At 42.2% G+C, this 13,765-nt stretch overlaps 1 protein-coding gene across 5 annotated transcripts in view; it reads right to left on the reverse strand.

The window, feature by feature from the left end:
- cfap61 (cilia and flagella associated protein 61) overlaps nt 1–13,765 on the reverse strand; it is a 271,251-nt gene that overhangs the window by 255,353 nt on the left and 2,133 nt on the right. For 4 of the 5 annotated variants that reach the window (XM_068044406.1, XM_068044407.1, XM_068044405.1 and 1 more), the window contains exons 2-3: nt 7,914–8,063; nt 2,142–2,292 (exon numbers count right to left, since the gene is read on the reverse strand). In XM_068044406.1, coding sequence (XP_067900507.1) covers nt 2,142–2,292; nt 7,914–8,056 — 294 coding nt within the window. In that variant the 5' untranslated portion in view covers nt 8,057–8,063. The remainder of the gene's footprint in view (nt 1–2,141; nt 2,293–7,913; nt 8,064–13,765) is intronic. The other variant, XM_068044408.1, reaches the window with a different exon arrangement.

A 13,765-nucleotide genomic window follows, 5' to 3' on the forward strand; every position in this document is an offset into this window, starting at 1 on the left:
GAGAAGTGAGAAAAAAGAAGGAAGAGAGAAAGGAGGTCAAGATGGCAAAACCAAGAGGGAGGGGAGCACAGAAGGAGAAGAGAGGATACAGGGGTTAAGCAGGTGGTTAAAAGTAGAAGAAACGAAAGGAGAGGAAGAGGTAGAAGGGGAGAGAAAAGAGAAATGAGGAGACAAGAGGAAGGAAGTGAATCAGAGGGAAGAGGAGACAGCAGGTTGGGGAGACAGAGGGGAAAGGAGAAAGGAAGAAGAGGCAGGAAATGGGAAAGGAGGGGACAAGGAGGAGGGGTAAAGAAAGAAGGGAAGCAGGGCAAGGAAGAGTAAGGCAGGGGTAAGGAGGGGCAAAGCCATTAGAAAGATGAAGAAGGAAAAAAAGAGAGGGAAAGCAGGGAGAAGAAGAAAGGATCAAAGAAGGAGAGGCACTTCAGAGGTAGGATGGAGAGAGAAAGGAGGATCGTAAATTCCAGGAGCAAGGAAATGGCTTTGAGCTTTAAGTAAATTGTGTAGATTCTATTTTGAATACACCTCTTTAGACTTAAAGTATTTTAATTACTTTTTTTATTTAAAAAACTGTAATCTCTTGGAAATGCTTCAGTGGTGGGTTGCAGCAGTGGGGGGGGGAAGGAGGGGTGAGGCAGAAAAATGATTGGGGGAGGGAGGTGTAAGAGTGATGGAGCTTCAGGAACAGTGAAAGGATATGTCATTTTTATAAACTACTCTTAAGTTCTCTTGTGGATTGACAACAACCTTAGCATGGCTGTATTGTTTATCAACAATGAACAAAACCATGTTGATTCTGCCTGATTGTATTGTGATTTTCTGGATATCCTGCTACTACCTCTTAATAATGGATTCTAGCATTTTCCCAATGACAGACATTAGGCTAACTGGTCTATAGTTTCTTGCTTTCTGTCTCCCTCCTTTCTTGAACAGACATGTTTACATTTGCAGTTTTCCAATTCGCTGAGACCTTTCCAGAATCTAGGGAATTTTGGAAGATTACAACCAATGCATCCACTACCTCTGCAGCCATTTCCTTTAAGACCCTCAGATGTAGGCCATCAGGTCCAGGGGACTTGTCAGCCTTTAGTTCTATTAGTACACCCGTTACTTTATCTCTAGTGATAGTGATTATTGTAAGTTCCACCTTACTCTTTTGCCTCCTGATTTTCTACTATTCTTGGGATGCTTTTTGTGTCTTCTACTGTGAAGATAGATACAAAATACTTGCTCAGAGGCTCTGCTATTTCCTCGCTTCCCATTATTAATTCCTCAGCCTCATCCTCTAAGGGACCAATGCTCACTTTAGCTGCTCTTTCCCTTTTTATATATTTGTAGAAGCTTTTACCGTCTGTTTTTATATTTCTTGCTAGTTTTCTCTCATACTCCAATTTCTCCCTTATTTTTTAGTCATCCTTTGTTGGTTTCGAAATTTTTTCCAATCCTCTGGCCTATCACTAATCTTTGCAGCATTGTACGTCTTTTCTTTCAATTTGTTACCCCCCTTAACGTCCTTAGTTAGCCATGGATGGTGCATCCTTCTGGCGCAGTCTTTCTTCCTCAATGGAATATAGCTTTGTTGAGAGTTATGAAATATCTCCTTAAATGTCTGCCACTAAACACCCTCAATGGTCCTGAGGAAAGGTAATTTGAATTTATTTAATTTCTCCATAATGATTAAAAAATCCACATATTTAAAAACATATATTTTTCTTTCAAGTTTATTAATCTTTATTTTGGCTTCTCTATTAATACGATCATAACCATTTATTTTGCTATCTGAAAATTTAAACTAAAAGTGAAAGATATTAATTGCTTTTAGCTGCTTGGTTTGCTGTGTGTGAATACTTCAATATGATTGGCTGTTTACCTGCAAGCTGACATCACTGCTGCTGCCCACTAAGACATCTCCTTGCCTTGGCGCCAGATTTAAACTACTATCGGGAGAGAGGAAAACCACACCACAGTGATCACTAGATCTTGGTGGACAGCTTCTTCAAGGTCAGTGGTGAGCACCCCTGCTTCGCCGCTGACCACAAAATCCAGGCCAATGAAAACTTTAACAGGAAACAGATTTATTGTAATGATAACAACACTTTGTCAAAGTCTTCGGAAATATTGAGTAATTTCTGATTTCAACTCACTGTGCATTTTGAACTGTGACCATATGAATGCAGCCAGGGTTCCCAGTTGTCTTGTTCAACAGTCTCAATATTTGGATAATCTAAGAAGTCAGCATGAGCTATAACTTCATTCTTCTCATTTTCTACAGTCACGGAAAGATTTGCCCTTTCTCTAAAAGTGCAAGGAAATAAAACAGAAGTGTTAAAGAAAGAAGGAACTTTCATTTATATAGTGTCTTTCATGACCTCAGGACATCCCAAAGCACTTTACAGAAAATTAACCACTTTTGAAGTGTAATCACTGTTGTACTATAGGAACGTGGAAGCCAGTTTGTACCGAGCAAAGTCCCGCACACAACAGTGAGACAATGACCAGATAATCTGTTTTGCTGTTGTTGGTTGGGGGAATAAATATTGGCTAGGGCATTTGCGCTTCTTTAAGTATTGCTATGGAGTCTTTTCACGTCTGCCCCAAAGATGCATAAAATACGTCTGACAACATATTGCATTCCTCTGTCTAAAACAGACAGTAAGCCCCAAGAATATGTTAATGAGAGGCCTAATGCCTTTTTTAGAAACCCTTACAGAAAGTGGTCTGGCCTGTTCAGAATAAACGGGCTTGTTTTGCTTTGGTTTTCTTACGTTATATGTGGCCTAACATGTGGCCACCAATAATAAGTACATTTTTTTTTAAACTTTCACGTATAGCTAGAAGAAGCAATAGTGCTACTCCTGGCTCCACAGTACTACTGCTGGCTGTTTTTTAAATCCTCCATTGTTATGATCCCTGTGGAGAGCAACAAATCAAAATAATTGAATCTGCCAACCGACCCCAATTAAGAAAAAAAAACAAATGGACAAAATTTCACTTTTATAAATTTTACTTGAACACTCAAACCAAAATCAACATAAATTAAATATGACCTAACTACACATTAATTATCAGATGCAACAAAGATAGATCTCTCAGATTTACTGGGCAGTCTTCTCAGCAAAGACGGCGCCAAACGGTCACAAAGTTACTCAAAACCATGAACTTCTTCAGGTAGATTTCCAACTCCTATCCTCCATAATGCCAATATGGAAGTAATGTCTTATCAATAGCAAGCATTGCACCCTTTTGGTCTTGTTGCCTCTTGAACGACCCCCATCCTGCTCATGACAGTCTTGATGGAGTAGTTCCACCAGAAGCTCTTTAGGTCACCTGCGGCAAGTTGTATTTGCCAATGGCCAGCTCCCAGAATTAAGTATTTCCTCTTTGCAGCGTGTCATTGTTTTAAAACCAACAGCTTGCAGCCATGTTCAATTCTGCCATCTGGTAAACTGAGCTTGGACAGCTCTGGTCACACCTCTGGTCATATGATCGGTGTCCTGTGTTTTTAACTGATCCTAGCCAGTTCTGTTTTCTCAGAACTCTTGAGCTTTTTGTTTAATTTTCCAATGAAGGACTGTCTCAAAAAAACCAAGCTTTGAAACCAGAGTCTGTGCACGTAACAGAATTCAACAAGTCATCTGTTCAAAACACAGTCAGTACATGCTCCTCCACTGGTCTTACACCGCAGACTCCATCACCATATGAAGAGAATGGAACTTTTACACAATGACATTATAATTTAATAAATATATATAAGTATAAATTTGTAGGGAGACCCAAGAACACAGCAAGTTCCTAATCTCAAAATAGCTATGACGACTTTAAAAGAGGTGGCGGGCCTTTCTATAGAGAAGTAGAAGAAAAGTGCAAACAGGGGGGCGGCACAGTGGCGCAGTGGTTAGCACCGCAGCCTCACAGCTCCAGGGACCCGGGTTCGATTCCGGGTACTGCCTGTGTGGAGTTTGAAAGTTCTCCCTGTGTCTGCGTGGGTTTTCTCCGGGTGCTCCGGTTTCCTCCCACAAGCCAAAAGACTTGCAGGTTGATAGGTAAATTGGCCATTATAAATTGTCACTAGTATAGGTAGGTGGTAGGGAAATATAGGGACAGGTGGGGATGTTTGGTAGGAATATGGGATTAGTGTAGGATTAGTATAAATGGGTGGTTGATGTTCGGCACAGACTCGGTGGGCCGAAGGGCCTGTTTCAGTGCTGTATCTCTAATCTAGAATCAATTTCGGCTGGTCTCGAGTTGCTTAGCAACACCACTAACAGGAACTTAGCAATAAATTTCATCATGGACATCCACTCCCTCTACACTTCCATTCTACACCAGTAGGGCCTCACCTCTTCCTCTAGTACACTGATGGCTGTGCTTGTGTCACTTCTTGCTCTTGCCCCAAACTAGTTCATCTACTTGGCTTCCAATTTCCACCCCTCCCTCATCTTCACATGATTCATTAATGACTCTTCCCTTTCCTTCCTCAACTTTTCTATCTCGATTTCTGGGATAAGCTGTCTACCAGTATCACTATAAGCCCACCAACTCTCATACCTACCTTGATATTTCCTCCCATTCTGTTTCCTGCAAGACTCTACCCCATTCTCCCAGTTTCTCCAGCTTCATTGCATCTGTTCTAACATTGCCACCTTCCACATCAGAGCTTCTGCTAGCTCTTCCTTTTTCCTCAATTGAGGATACATTCCACTGTGGTTGACAGGGCCCTCGACCGTGGCTCTCCCATTTCCTGCAATTCTGTCCTCACCCCTTCCCCTCCCTCTCAGAACCAAAATAGGGTCCCTCCTTTCTTCACCTTTCACCTCACCAGCCTCCACATTCAACAGATCATTCTTCACCATCTCCAGTGTGATGCCACCACCAAATACATCTCCCCTCTCCTCCACTTTTGGCATTCTGAGGTGATCAATCCCTCCGCGACACCCTGGTCCACTCCTCAATCACCCTCAACACCCATTCACTTTCTCCTGGCACCTCCTCCTTCCAGTGGAACAGTGATTTACGTGTACTTCTTTCAATTTAGCATACTGTATTCGCTGCTCATGATGTGGTTTCCTGTTCATTGGAGAGCCCAAATGCAGATTGGGTGAGTTTGCTGAACACTTCCATTTAGTCCACAAGCATGATTCTGAACTTCCAGTTGCTTGCCATTTTAATTCTCCATTTTGATGCCAATCTGTCCTTAGCCTTCTACACTGCTTCAATGAAGCACAATACAAGCTTGAGGAACAGCACCTCATCTTTCAATTAGGCACTTTACAACCTTCTGGTCTCAACATTGAATTCAAAACTTCAGATCATAATCAGCTTGCCCATTGTCTCAGACAGCAGGTGCAGGTAATGGTTCTGCTGTTGCCACTGACACCTCCCCTGGACCTATCTTTTGTTTTTTATTGTCCCATTATCATTCTCCTTTCCACCATCAACCCTTTTCTCATTTAAGCACTCCTGCCCTCTAACCTATCACAGAGCTTCTCTTCTGTTCTTTCCTTTACCCATTCCACTTTTTCCCTGTACTTGCTTATAAATTGTTAAATCTCTAACTTCTTCCAGCTCTGATGAAAGGTCATCAACCTAAACCGTTAACTTCTTGACCTGCTGTGTTTTTCCAGCAATTTCTGTTTATATTTTATAATAAATTGCCCGGCCTCCCCTTCAAGATGGAGAATGATGAAGAAAGGGCACTTTGATAGGGCGAAGTGAGCTTGAAAGAGGTGCATGCCTGTTAATCCCAATGACTATTATTTGCAATCTTTTCCTGTGTAGCCCTGGAACTTTAGCACAAGGATAAAAGGAAATTCAGATCAGTCAATTTGAACTATAATTACTTCCAACAGGTAGTGATTTTGTCTTCATTGTTGGTATTACAACTAAATTACTAAAAAACACATGTTAGCCATGCATGCCTCTATAGATAATAATATAATATAAAAACAAGAAATGCTGGAATCACTCAGCAGGTCTGGCAGCATCTGTGGAAAGAGAAGCAGAGTTAACGTTTCGGGTCAGTGACCCTTCTTCGGAACTGACAAATATTAGAAAAGTCACAGATTATAAACAAGTGAGGTGGGGGTGGGGCAAGAGATAACAAAGGAGAAGGTGCAGATTGGACCAGGCCACATAGCTGACCAAAAAGTCACGGAGCAAAGGCAAACAATATGTTATTGGTGTGTTGAAAGACAAAGCATTAGTACAGATTAGGTGTGAATACACTGAATATTGAACAGCAGCAAGTGCAAACCTGAAGAAAAACAACCTGAAAAAAACAGTGGGTAAGCAAACTGAACAAACTAAGATGAAATGAAATAAATGCAAAAAAAGATTGTAAAAAATGTAAAAGGGAAGAAAAAACAACTAAAAATGAAAGTAAAATGGGGGGCTGTCATGCTCTGAAATTATTGAACTCAATGTTCAGTCCGGCAGGCTGTAGTGTGCCTAATCGGTAGATGAGATGCTGTTCCTCGAGCTTGCGTTGATGTTCACTGGAACACTGCAGCAATCCCAGGACAGAGATGTGAGCATGAGAGCAGGGGGGAGTGTTGAAATGGCAAGCAACCGGAAGCTCAGGGTCCTGCTTGCGGACTGAGCGGAGATGTTCCGCAAAGCGGTCACCCAGTCTGCGCTTAGTCTCCCCAATGTAGAGGAGACCACACTGTGAGCAGCGAATACAGTATACTACATTGAAAGAAGTACAAGTAAATCGCTGCTTCACCTGAAAGGAGTGTTTGGGGCCTGGGATAGTGAGGAGAGAGGAGGTAAATGGGCAGGTATTACACCTCCTGCGATTGCAGGGGAAGGTGCCCTGGGACGGGGACGAGGTGGTGGGGGTAATGGAGGAGTGGACCAGGGTGTCGCGGAGGGAACGATCCCTTCGGAATGCTGACAGGGGAAGGGAGGGGAAGATGCGACTGGTAGTGGCATCACGCTGGAGGTGGCGGAAATGGCGGAGGATGATCCTTTGGATATGGAGGCTGGTGGGATGAAAGGTGAGGACAAGGGGAACCCTGTCACGGTTCTGGGAGGGAGGGGAAGGGGTGAGGGTAGAGGTGTGGGGAATGGGTCGGACACGGTTGAGGGCCCTGTCAACCACAGTGGGGGGAAATCCTCGGTTGAGGAAAAAGGAGGTCATATCAGAAGCACCGTCATGGAAGGTAGCATCATCAGAGCAGATGCGTCGGAGACGGAGAAACTGGGAGAATGGAATGGAGTCCTTACAGGAGGTAGGGTGTGAAGAAGTGTAGTCGAGGTAGCTGTGGGAGTCAGTGGGCTTATAATGGATATTGGTAGACAACCTGTCCCCAGAGATGGAGACAGAGAAGTCGAGGAAGGGAAGGGAAGTGTCAGAGATGGACCATGTAAAGGTGAGAGAAGGGTGGAAATTGGAAGCAAAGTTGATAAAGTTTTCTAGTTCGGGGCGGGAGCAGGAAACGGCACCGATACAGTCATCAATGTACCGGAAAAAGAGTTGGGGGAGGGGGCCTGAGTAGGACTGGAACAAAGAATGCTCGACATATCCCACAAAAAGACAGGCATAACTAGGACCCATGCGGGTACCCATAGCGACACCTTTTACTTGAAGGAAGTGCATGGAGTTGAAGGAGAAGTTGTTCAATGTGAGAACAAGTTCAGCCAGGTGGAGGAGGGTGGTGGTGGATGGGGACTGGTTGGGCCTCTGTTCCAGGAAGAAGCGGAGAGCCCTCAAACCATCCTGGTGGGGGATGGAGGTGTAGAGCGATTGGACGTCCATTGTGAAGAGGAGGCGGTTGGGACCAGGAAACTGGAAATTGTCAAAATGACGTAGGGCGTCAGAAGAGTCACGGATGTAGGTGGGAAGAGACTGGACCAGCGGAGAAAAGATAGCTTCTCTAAGGCTTTATTAATGGATATTCTCTACATATACATACAGCAGGTAGATGATATTAATTCTTCCAAACATGGCGGTTGTACTTGGGGTGAACAGTTTCATAATCTGAGGAGCATCTTGAAATTCTGATCGTCTGACCTTTATTACTAGACTTCCTCCACTTGAAGCATATATAGTTGTCATTGTTGTTCTGTAAAAGAAGAGTGTGCAGACATGGAACTGAATGTTACAGCATTTCATGAGGATATGACGATATTTACTCAGGGTTATAACAGCTGCAATTAGGCAGAACAATCTTTTCTGCCATATGCATTCAATTGCATAAATTAAAAGGATATGATAATAGTATACAAAAGCCTTTAACATAACCAGCTACAATAACCACTATATTTCCCAGGCATTATAAGCTTCAACTAAAATTGGTTGCTACTGAGTCATTAGTATATTTTAGGCAGTTATTAAAGGGAGATAGTAGATAAGGTGATCAAAAATAGCTGTCACATTTGTTTTGCCAATCCAACCCAGACTGCTAGATTGGTAGGATGGGTTTGAGGTCCTAAGTGAACTAAGCTTGGATAATTTCAACAAAATTTCTAATGGACTGAAGTAAAAAACAGCCCATAATCAATATAAATTGGCAATATAACTTAGGTATTTTTTATTTGTTCTCTGAATGTGGTTAGCACCAGCAAGGTTACAATTATTGCTCATTCCTAGTTATCTTGAGATGATGATGGTGGGCCTTCTCCTTGAACTATTTCAGTCCTTGTAGTGATGGTGCTCCACAATGGTTTTAGGTAGCGCTTTCTAGGATGTTGCCCTACCAATGAGGAAGCAATAGTGATAACATGGATTGTTTCATCATTAGAGGAGTAATGAATGAAGCTGAAAACTGTGGAAACATACATCAGCAGCATCACTCCCAGCGTGACAGAGGGAAGGTCAAAGATTAAGCAGCTGAAGATGGGCGGATGCGGGATATTTACCTATTCAACATCCTCAGTGATGTCCTGTAATTGGTTCTGGTTGGATCATATCAGAATAATGCATGCAGTTTTGGTCTCCTTATTTCAAAAAAGCATATTACTGGACCGGGTACTACACAGTGGGGCTGCACAGTTGATCCTCGAACTTCAGTATGAAGAAAGATTGACTACCCTAGGTCTTTTCTTTCTTGAAAAGAGGAGATTGAGGGGATAAAATAGTTTAAGATTATGAAAGGTTTGTACAAAATGAACCCAAGTTAGCTTTTCTGTCATGTATGTAATTTAAGCAGAAGGGGTCATATTAAAGACAGCAAAAGAAAATAAGAAATGCAGGAGGAACATTTTTTAACTAAAAGGGTAATATGTATGTGGAACAGATGACCAGCATGGGTACAAGATACTCTGATGAGTTTCAAGAAGGAACTAGAAGGTTTCTAGACACAAATTGGATTCAAGATTATTAGAAATACATCTAGAGAATACTGCATATAGGTGGGCGAGATGGATCGAAAGCCTTTTCCTGCCTGAAATTGTTACTATGGCTGTGACAACTAGACTCCCACAACCAGGACCATCTTCCTTTGAATCAAATATGACTCCAGCCACTGAAGATTTTCACTTTCACCCCCTTTGATTTCAGTTTTTCTAGAAGGACTGGATGCCACTCAATTGAATGCTGGCTTGATGTCACAAGGGCAACTACTCCTATCAATCCTCTGGCATTCAGCTCTCGTATCCATGTCGGGTTCATGGCTGTGATGAAGTCTGGAGCTGAGTAGTTCTGGCAGAATCCAAACTGAACACCAGTGATCAGGTAATTGATGAATGGGTATTGTTTAATGACACGACCGGTGACACCCATCACTTCATGATGATGGGCAGGAGGTTGATCAGACAATAATTGGCCAGGCTAGACTTATCCTGTTTTTTTGTTGCTAAGCCTTATCTGGTAATCTTGTACATTGCCAGGTAGATACCAATGTCACAGGTGTACTGTAATAGCTTGTCTATGAGAGCAGCTAGTTTTGGTGTATATGCCTTCAGCACTACAGCCAGGATGTTATCAGGATCCAAAACCTTTGCTGTATTCAGTGCATCTAACCATATTCTAATGTTGGGTGAAGCAAACTGAATTGGCTGGACACTGGTATCAATGGCACTTTTGGCTGAAGACAGTTGCAAACTTGCCTTGTCTCTTGCATTGAGGATGAAGGTGTTTACAGATCCTCCACTTCTTATTAGTTGCCTGGCTGTTCGCCACTATTCTCAACTGGATGTGGTAGGACTACAGAGTTTTTCTTGAACCATTAGTTGTTGACTGATTATTTCTGTCTATAGCCTGCTGCTTTTGTATTTAGCATGTAGGAAGCCTGTGTAGCAGTTTCACTAGAGCCATACCTCAATCTAAGGTATGCCTGGAGCTATTCTTGGAATAGTTTTCTATACTCCATACCAAACCAAGGTTGGTCTCCTGATTTGATAGTAATCAAGGATTGAGGGAGTGCTGAGCCCTGAGGTTACAGATTGTGGTGATATACAATTCTGTTGCTGATAATGGATGCCCAGTTTTGAGCTGTTAGATGTTCTTAGACTGTCCCACTCACCACACCAATAATATCACAGTACACAATGAAGAATATCCCAGCCCCAAACTGAGCTGTTTAATAGCCACTGACTCCATCCTTGGCCCTGGCCATTGTCTGAGGTTGAACCAGACTGTTCACAACCTTGGTGTTCTACTTGATGCTGAGCTGAGCTTCAAAACCCTTATCCTCTCCATCACCAAGACTGCCTACTTTCGTCTGTTATATTGCCTGTCTCTGCCTCTGCCTTAGCTCACCTGCTGCTGAAACCTCATCCCTGCCTTTGTGACTTCTAGGCATGTGCATTCCAATGCTCCCCTAGCTGGCCTCCCACCTTGCATCCTCTGTAAACCTGAGCTGATCCAAAACTATGTACCCATATCCTAACATCTACCCTCCCATTTATCCCTCACCCCTGCGCTTATTGACCTATGTTGACTCCCAGTCTGGCAGTATCCCAATTTTAAAAATCTCACCCTTGTTTTCAAATCCCTCCATGGCCACACTCATCCCTATCTCTTTAATCTCCTCCAGCCTGACAACCCTCCAAGATCTCTACACTCTTCCAATTCTGGTAGTAAGGATGTTTGGCACAGAGAGGCAGATACACTAAATTCTTAGGGTGGTCAAGGCAGATACAACAGTAGATAAGCAGGTCAGAAGTTCACCCAGTGTCCTCAAGTTTGTAACTATCTGACTTGGAAGAGCAGAAGTAGGATTAAGAAACCATGAAGAACTCTGTATGGGCATCACCACTGAAAGTAAAAGGAAGTGATATGTAGATCAACAGTGGTCATGATGTTGTGGCAGGTCAGAGGAGAGAAAGTTTGGACTTAGAGGTTGCTGGTGAACGAACAGCCAGAAAGCTTTTTTCCTTGGATAGAGAATTACCATGTGCACCAGAAAAGATATTGTCAGAGCATTGTTATTGTCTCAAAAAGAATTTTTTGGGTAATTTTAGGCTCAGTTCCAGAAATATCACAGTCTGAAAATTGTCCAAGTAAAAACATCTCAAGAATGGTAAACAGTAAATATTGAAACATAGTGCTTCCTCTTTGGGCGTAACCTGGAAGTTACACCTCATATCAAGTTACATCCAAGTATCCTCCCAATCTATAATAATAATTACCTTTTGTTTGTCCAGACTGCTTTGATTGGTCAATTTAAGGGGTGTGTCTGGTGGGTTTATTTGGCAGGCATTGCTTAGCGCACGCGGAGACACATGGGGCGCACAGAGGACTGGAGTGCGTGATGCACGTGTGGCTGCCAACACTTGATGGCAGTAGCGGGGGTGTTTGGTGGAGAACAAAAACAGTGGAAGGTAAGGGGAGCCCAACAACAAAATTACCCTGGTAAGAGAGACTGTTTCCGTGACTGATGGGATGGGATTGATGGAAGGAATGGGGATGGCAAGAGTGGGTTGGGGTGGCATGGGAAGGCTGGAATGGCATGGGATGGGGTTGACATGGGAGTGATGAATGAGATGATGGAATTGGTTAAGTGCGGCAAAATAACAGGGACAATTATTTGATACAACTTATTATTCGAAAGCTATTCTGTGAGCTAAAAATGAAGATTCACAATTTGAATGAAAATGTTTCAGAAAAGCTGTCAGATGAATTAAAAGAATATACACCAGTGTTGATATAGACGAAGAAGATGATAATAGTCTTTACCCTCCAGTTTCTACACAGTCGAACTCAATGGGCATGCCACTGCAGAAAAGACTCAAGGAAGACGCAGTTATAATGTTGCTAAGAAACCTGAATCCTAAACAAGGACTTTGTCATGGAACAAGATTGGTAGTTAAGCAGTTTTCTTTGATGATAGAAGCTGAAATTATAACAGGGAGATTTCAAGGAAATAGAGTATTTATTCCTCCAATAAATTTGAGCCCAACAGGTATAAACCTACCTTTTCAACTCAGGAGAAAACAGTTCCCAATTAAACTTTCATATTCTATGATTATAAAAAATTCACGAAGCCAGACTACAAAATTTGTATTTATATTCCTAGACCTGTTTTTACACGTGGACAGTTTAATGTACCTTTTCAGAGTGAGAAGTTTTTATTCTGTTAAAGTCTTTGGTAAAAGAATAACTAGAAATCTTGTATTGAAAGGCATACTGTTGCAATAAAGGTACTAATTTGACCACAAATGTTTTGCAGGTCTCTGCTAGTCTATTAGAATACTTGCAAATTTCAAAAGGGTTAAATGAGCATAAATCAGCATAAACAATATGCCAAAAACACCCTATATTTCTTCCCAAATATGAAAATGTAAATTTCAACCAATTTAACCATCATGCATGCACATCAGGCACAGCATGTTTAAGAACCTGCAATCAGAGAAGCTTTTCAATATTTAATGTCATTTATATTTATGCCATAAGGATTCATTCAAAAAATACAGAACAGGTCTCAGTGAGGATATTATTTTCCAAATGCTCAAAAAGTTGCCATTAAACACAAGAATAATTTTTATTTCTGCTGTGCCTGAAAATCTGGTCACTATGTTAAGACACCCTTTGAACAAGCACAGAGGATACTCATATTTGAGAGGCATGACCAGTTTTATGCACAGAGATTCATTCAGATGAAGGGTTTGACGGATGGCCATAAAAGATTGAGGAGACTTGGTTGTATCGTAGTTTCGCACGTTTCTCACTTACCCTCAAAATTCCATGATCTTTTAAGTGACAACTGACTTATGCCCAGGTCACATGTCCCTCTCTCTCTGGGTGCAAACACAGAGGAAACTCCTGGCCCTGAACTTTGTCCTTACTCTTCAGAGACATCATCTAACTTTTTCTTTATTTGTTTATGGGATGTGGATGTTGCTGGCTAGGCCAGCATTTATTGCCCATCCCTAACTGCCCTTGAACTGAATGGTTTGCTAGGCCATTTCAGAGGGCATTTAAGAGTCAACCACATTGCTGTGGGTCTGCAGTCACATGTAGGCCAGACCAGGTAAGGACGGCAGACTTCATTCCCTAAAAGACATTAGTGAAGCAGATGGGTTTTTACAACAATCTAATGGTCACCATTAGACTAGCTTTTAATTCCAGATTTATTAATTGAATTCAAATTTCACCATCTGCCATGGTGGGATTTGAACTCATGTCTCCAGATTATTAGCCTGGGCTCTGCATTATTAGTCCAGTGACATTACCACGACACAACCGCCTGTGCATGTTGTCCCTTCTGTAAACTCCCTAGTCAGTCCGGCCATCAGGTCCCACAGATATCGTCTCAAAGTTGAATTGTATCCCAGCACAAAGTAGGAAGCAAAATTGTTGTGGTAAAAGATGAGTAACAGGATT

This window comes from Heterodontus francisci, chromosome 13 (genome assembly GCF_036365525.1).
Source record: "Heterodontus francisci isolate sHetFra1 chromosome 13, sHetFra1.hap1, whole genome shotgun sequence".
In the NCBI taxonomy this organism is placed as follows: Eukaryota; Metazoa; Chordata; class Chondrichthyes; order Heterodontiformes; family Heterodontidae; genus Heterodontus; species Heterodontus francisci.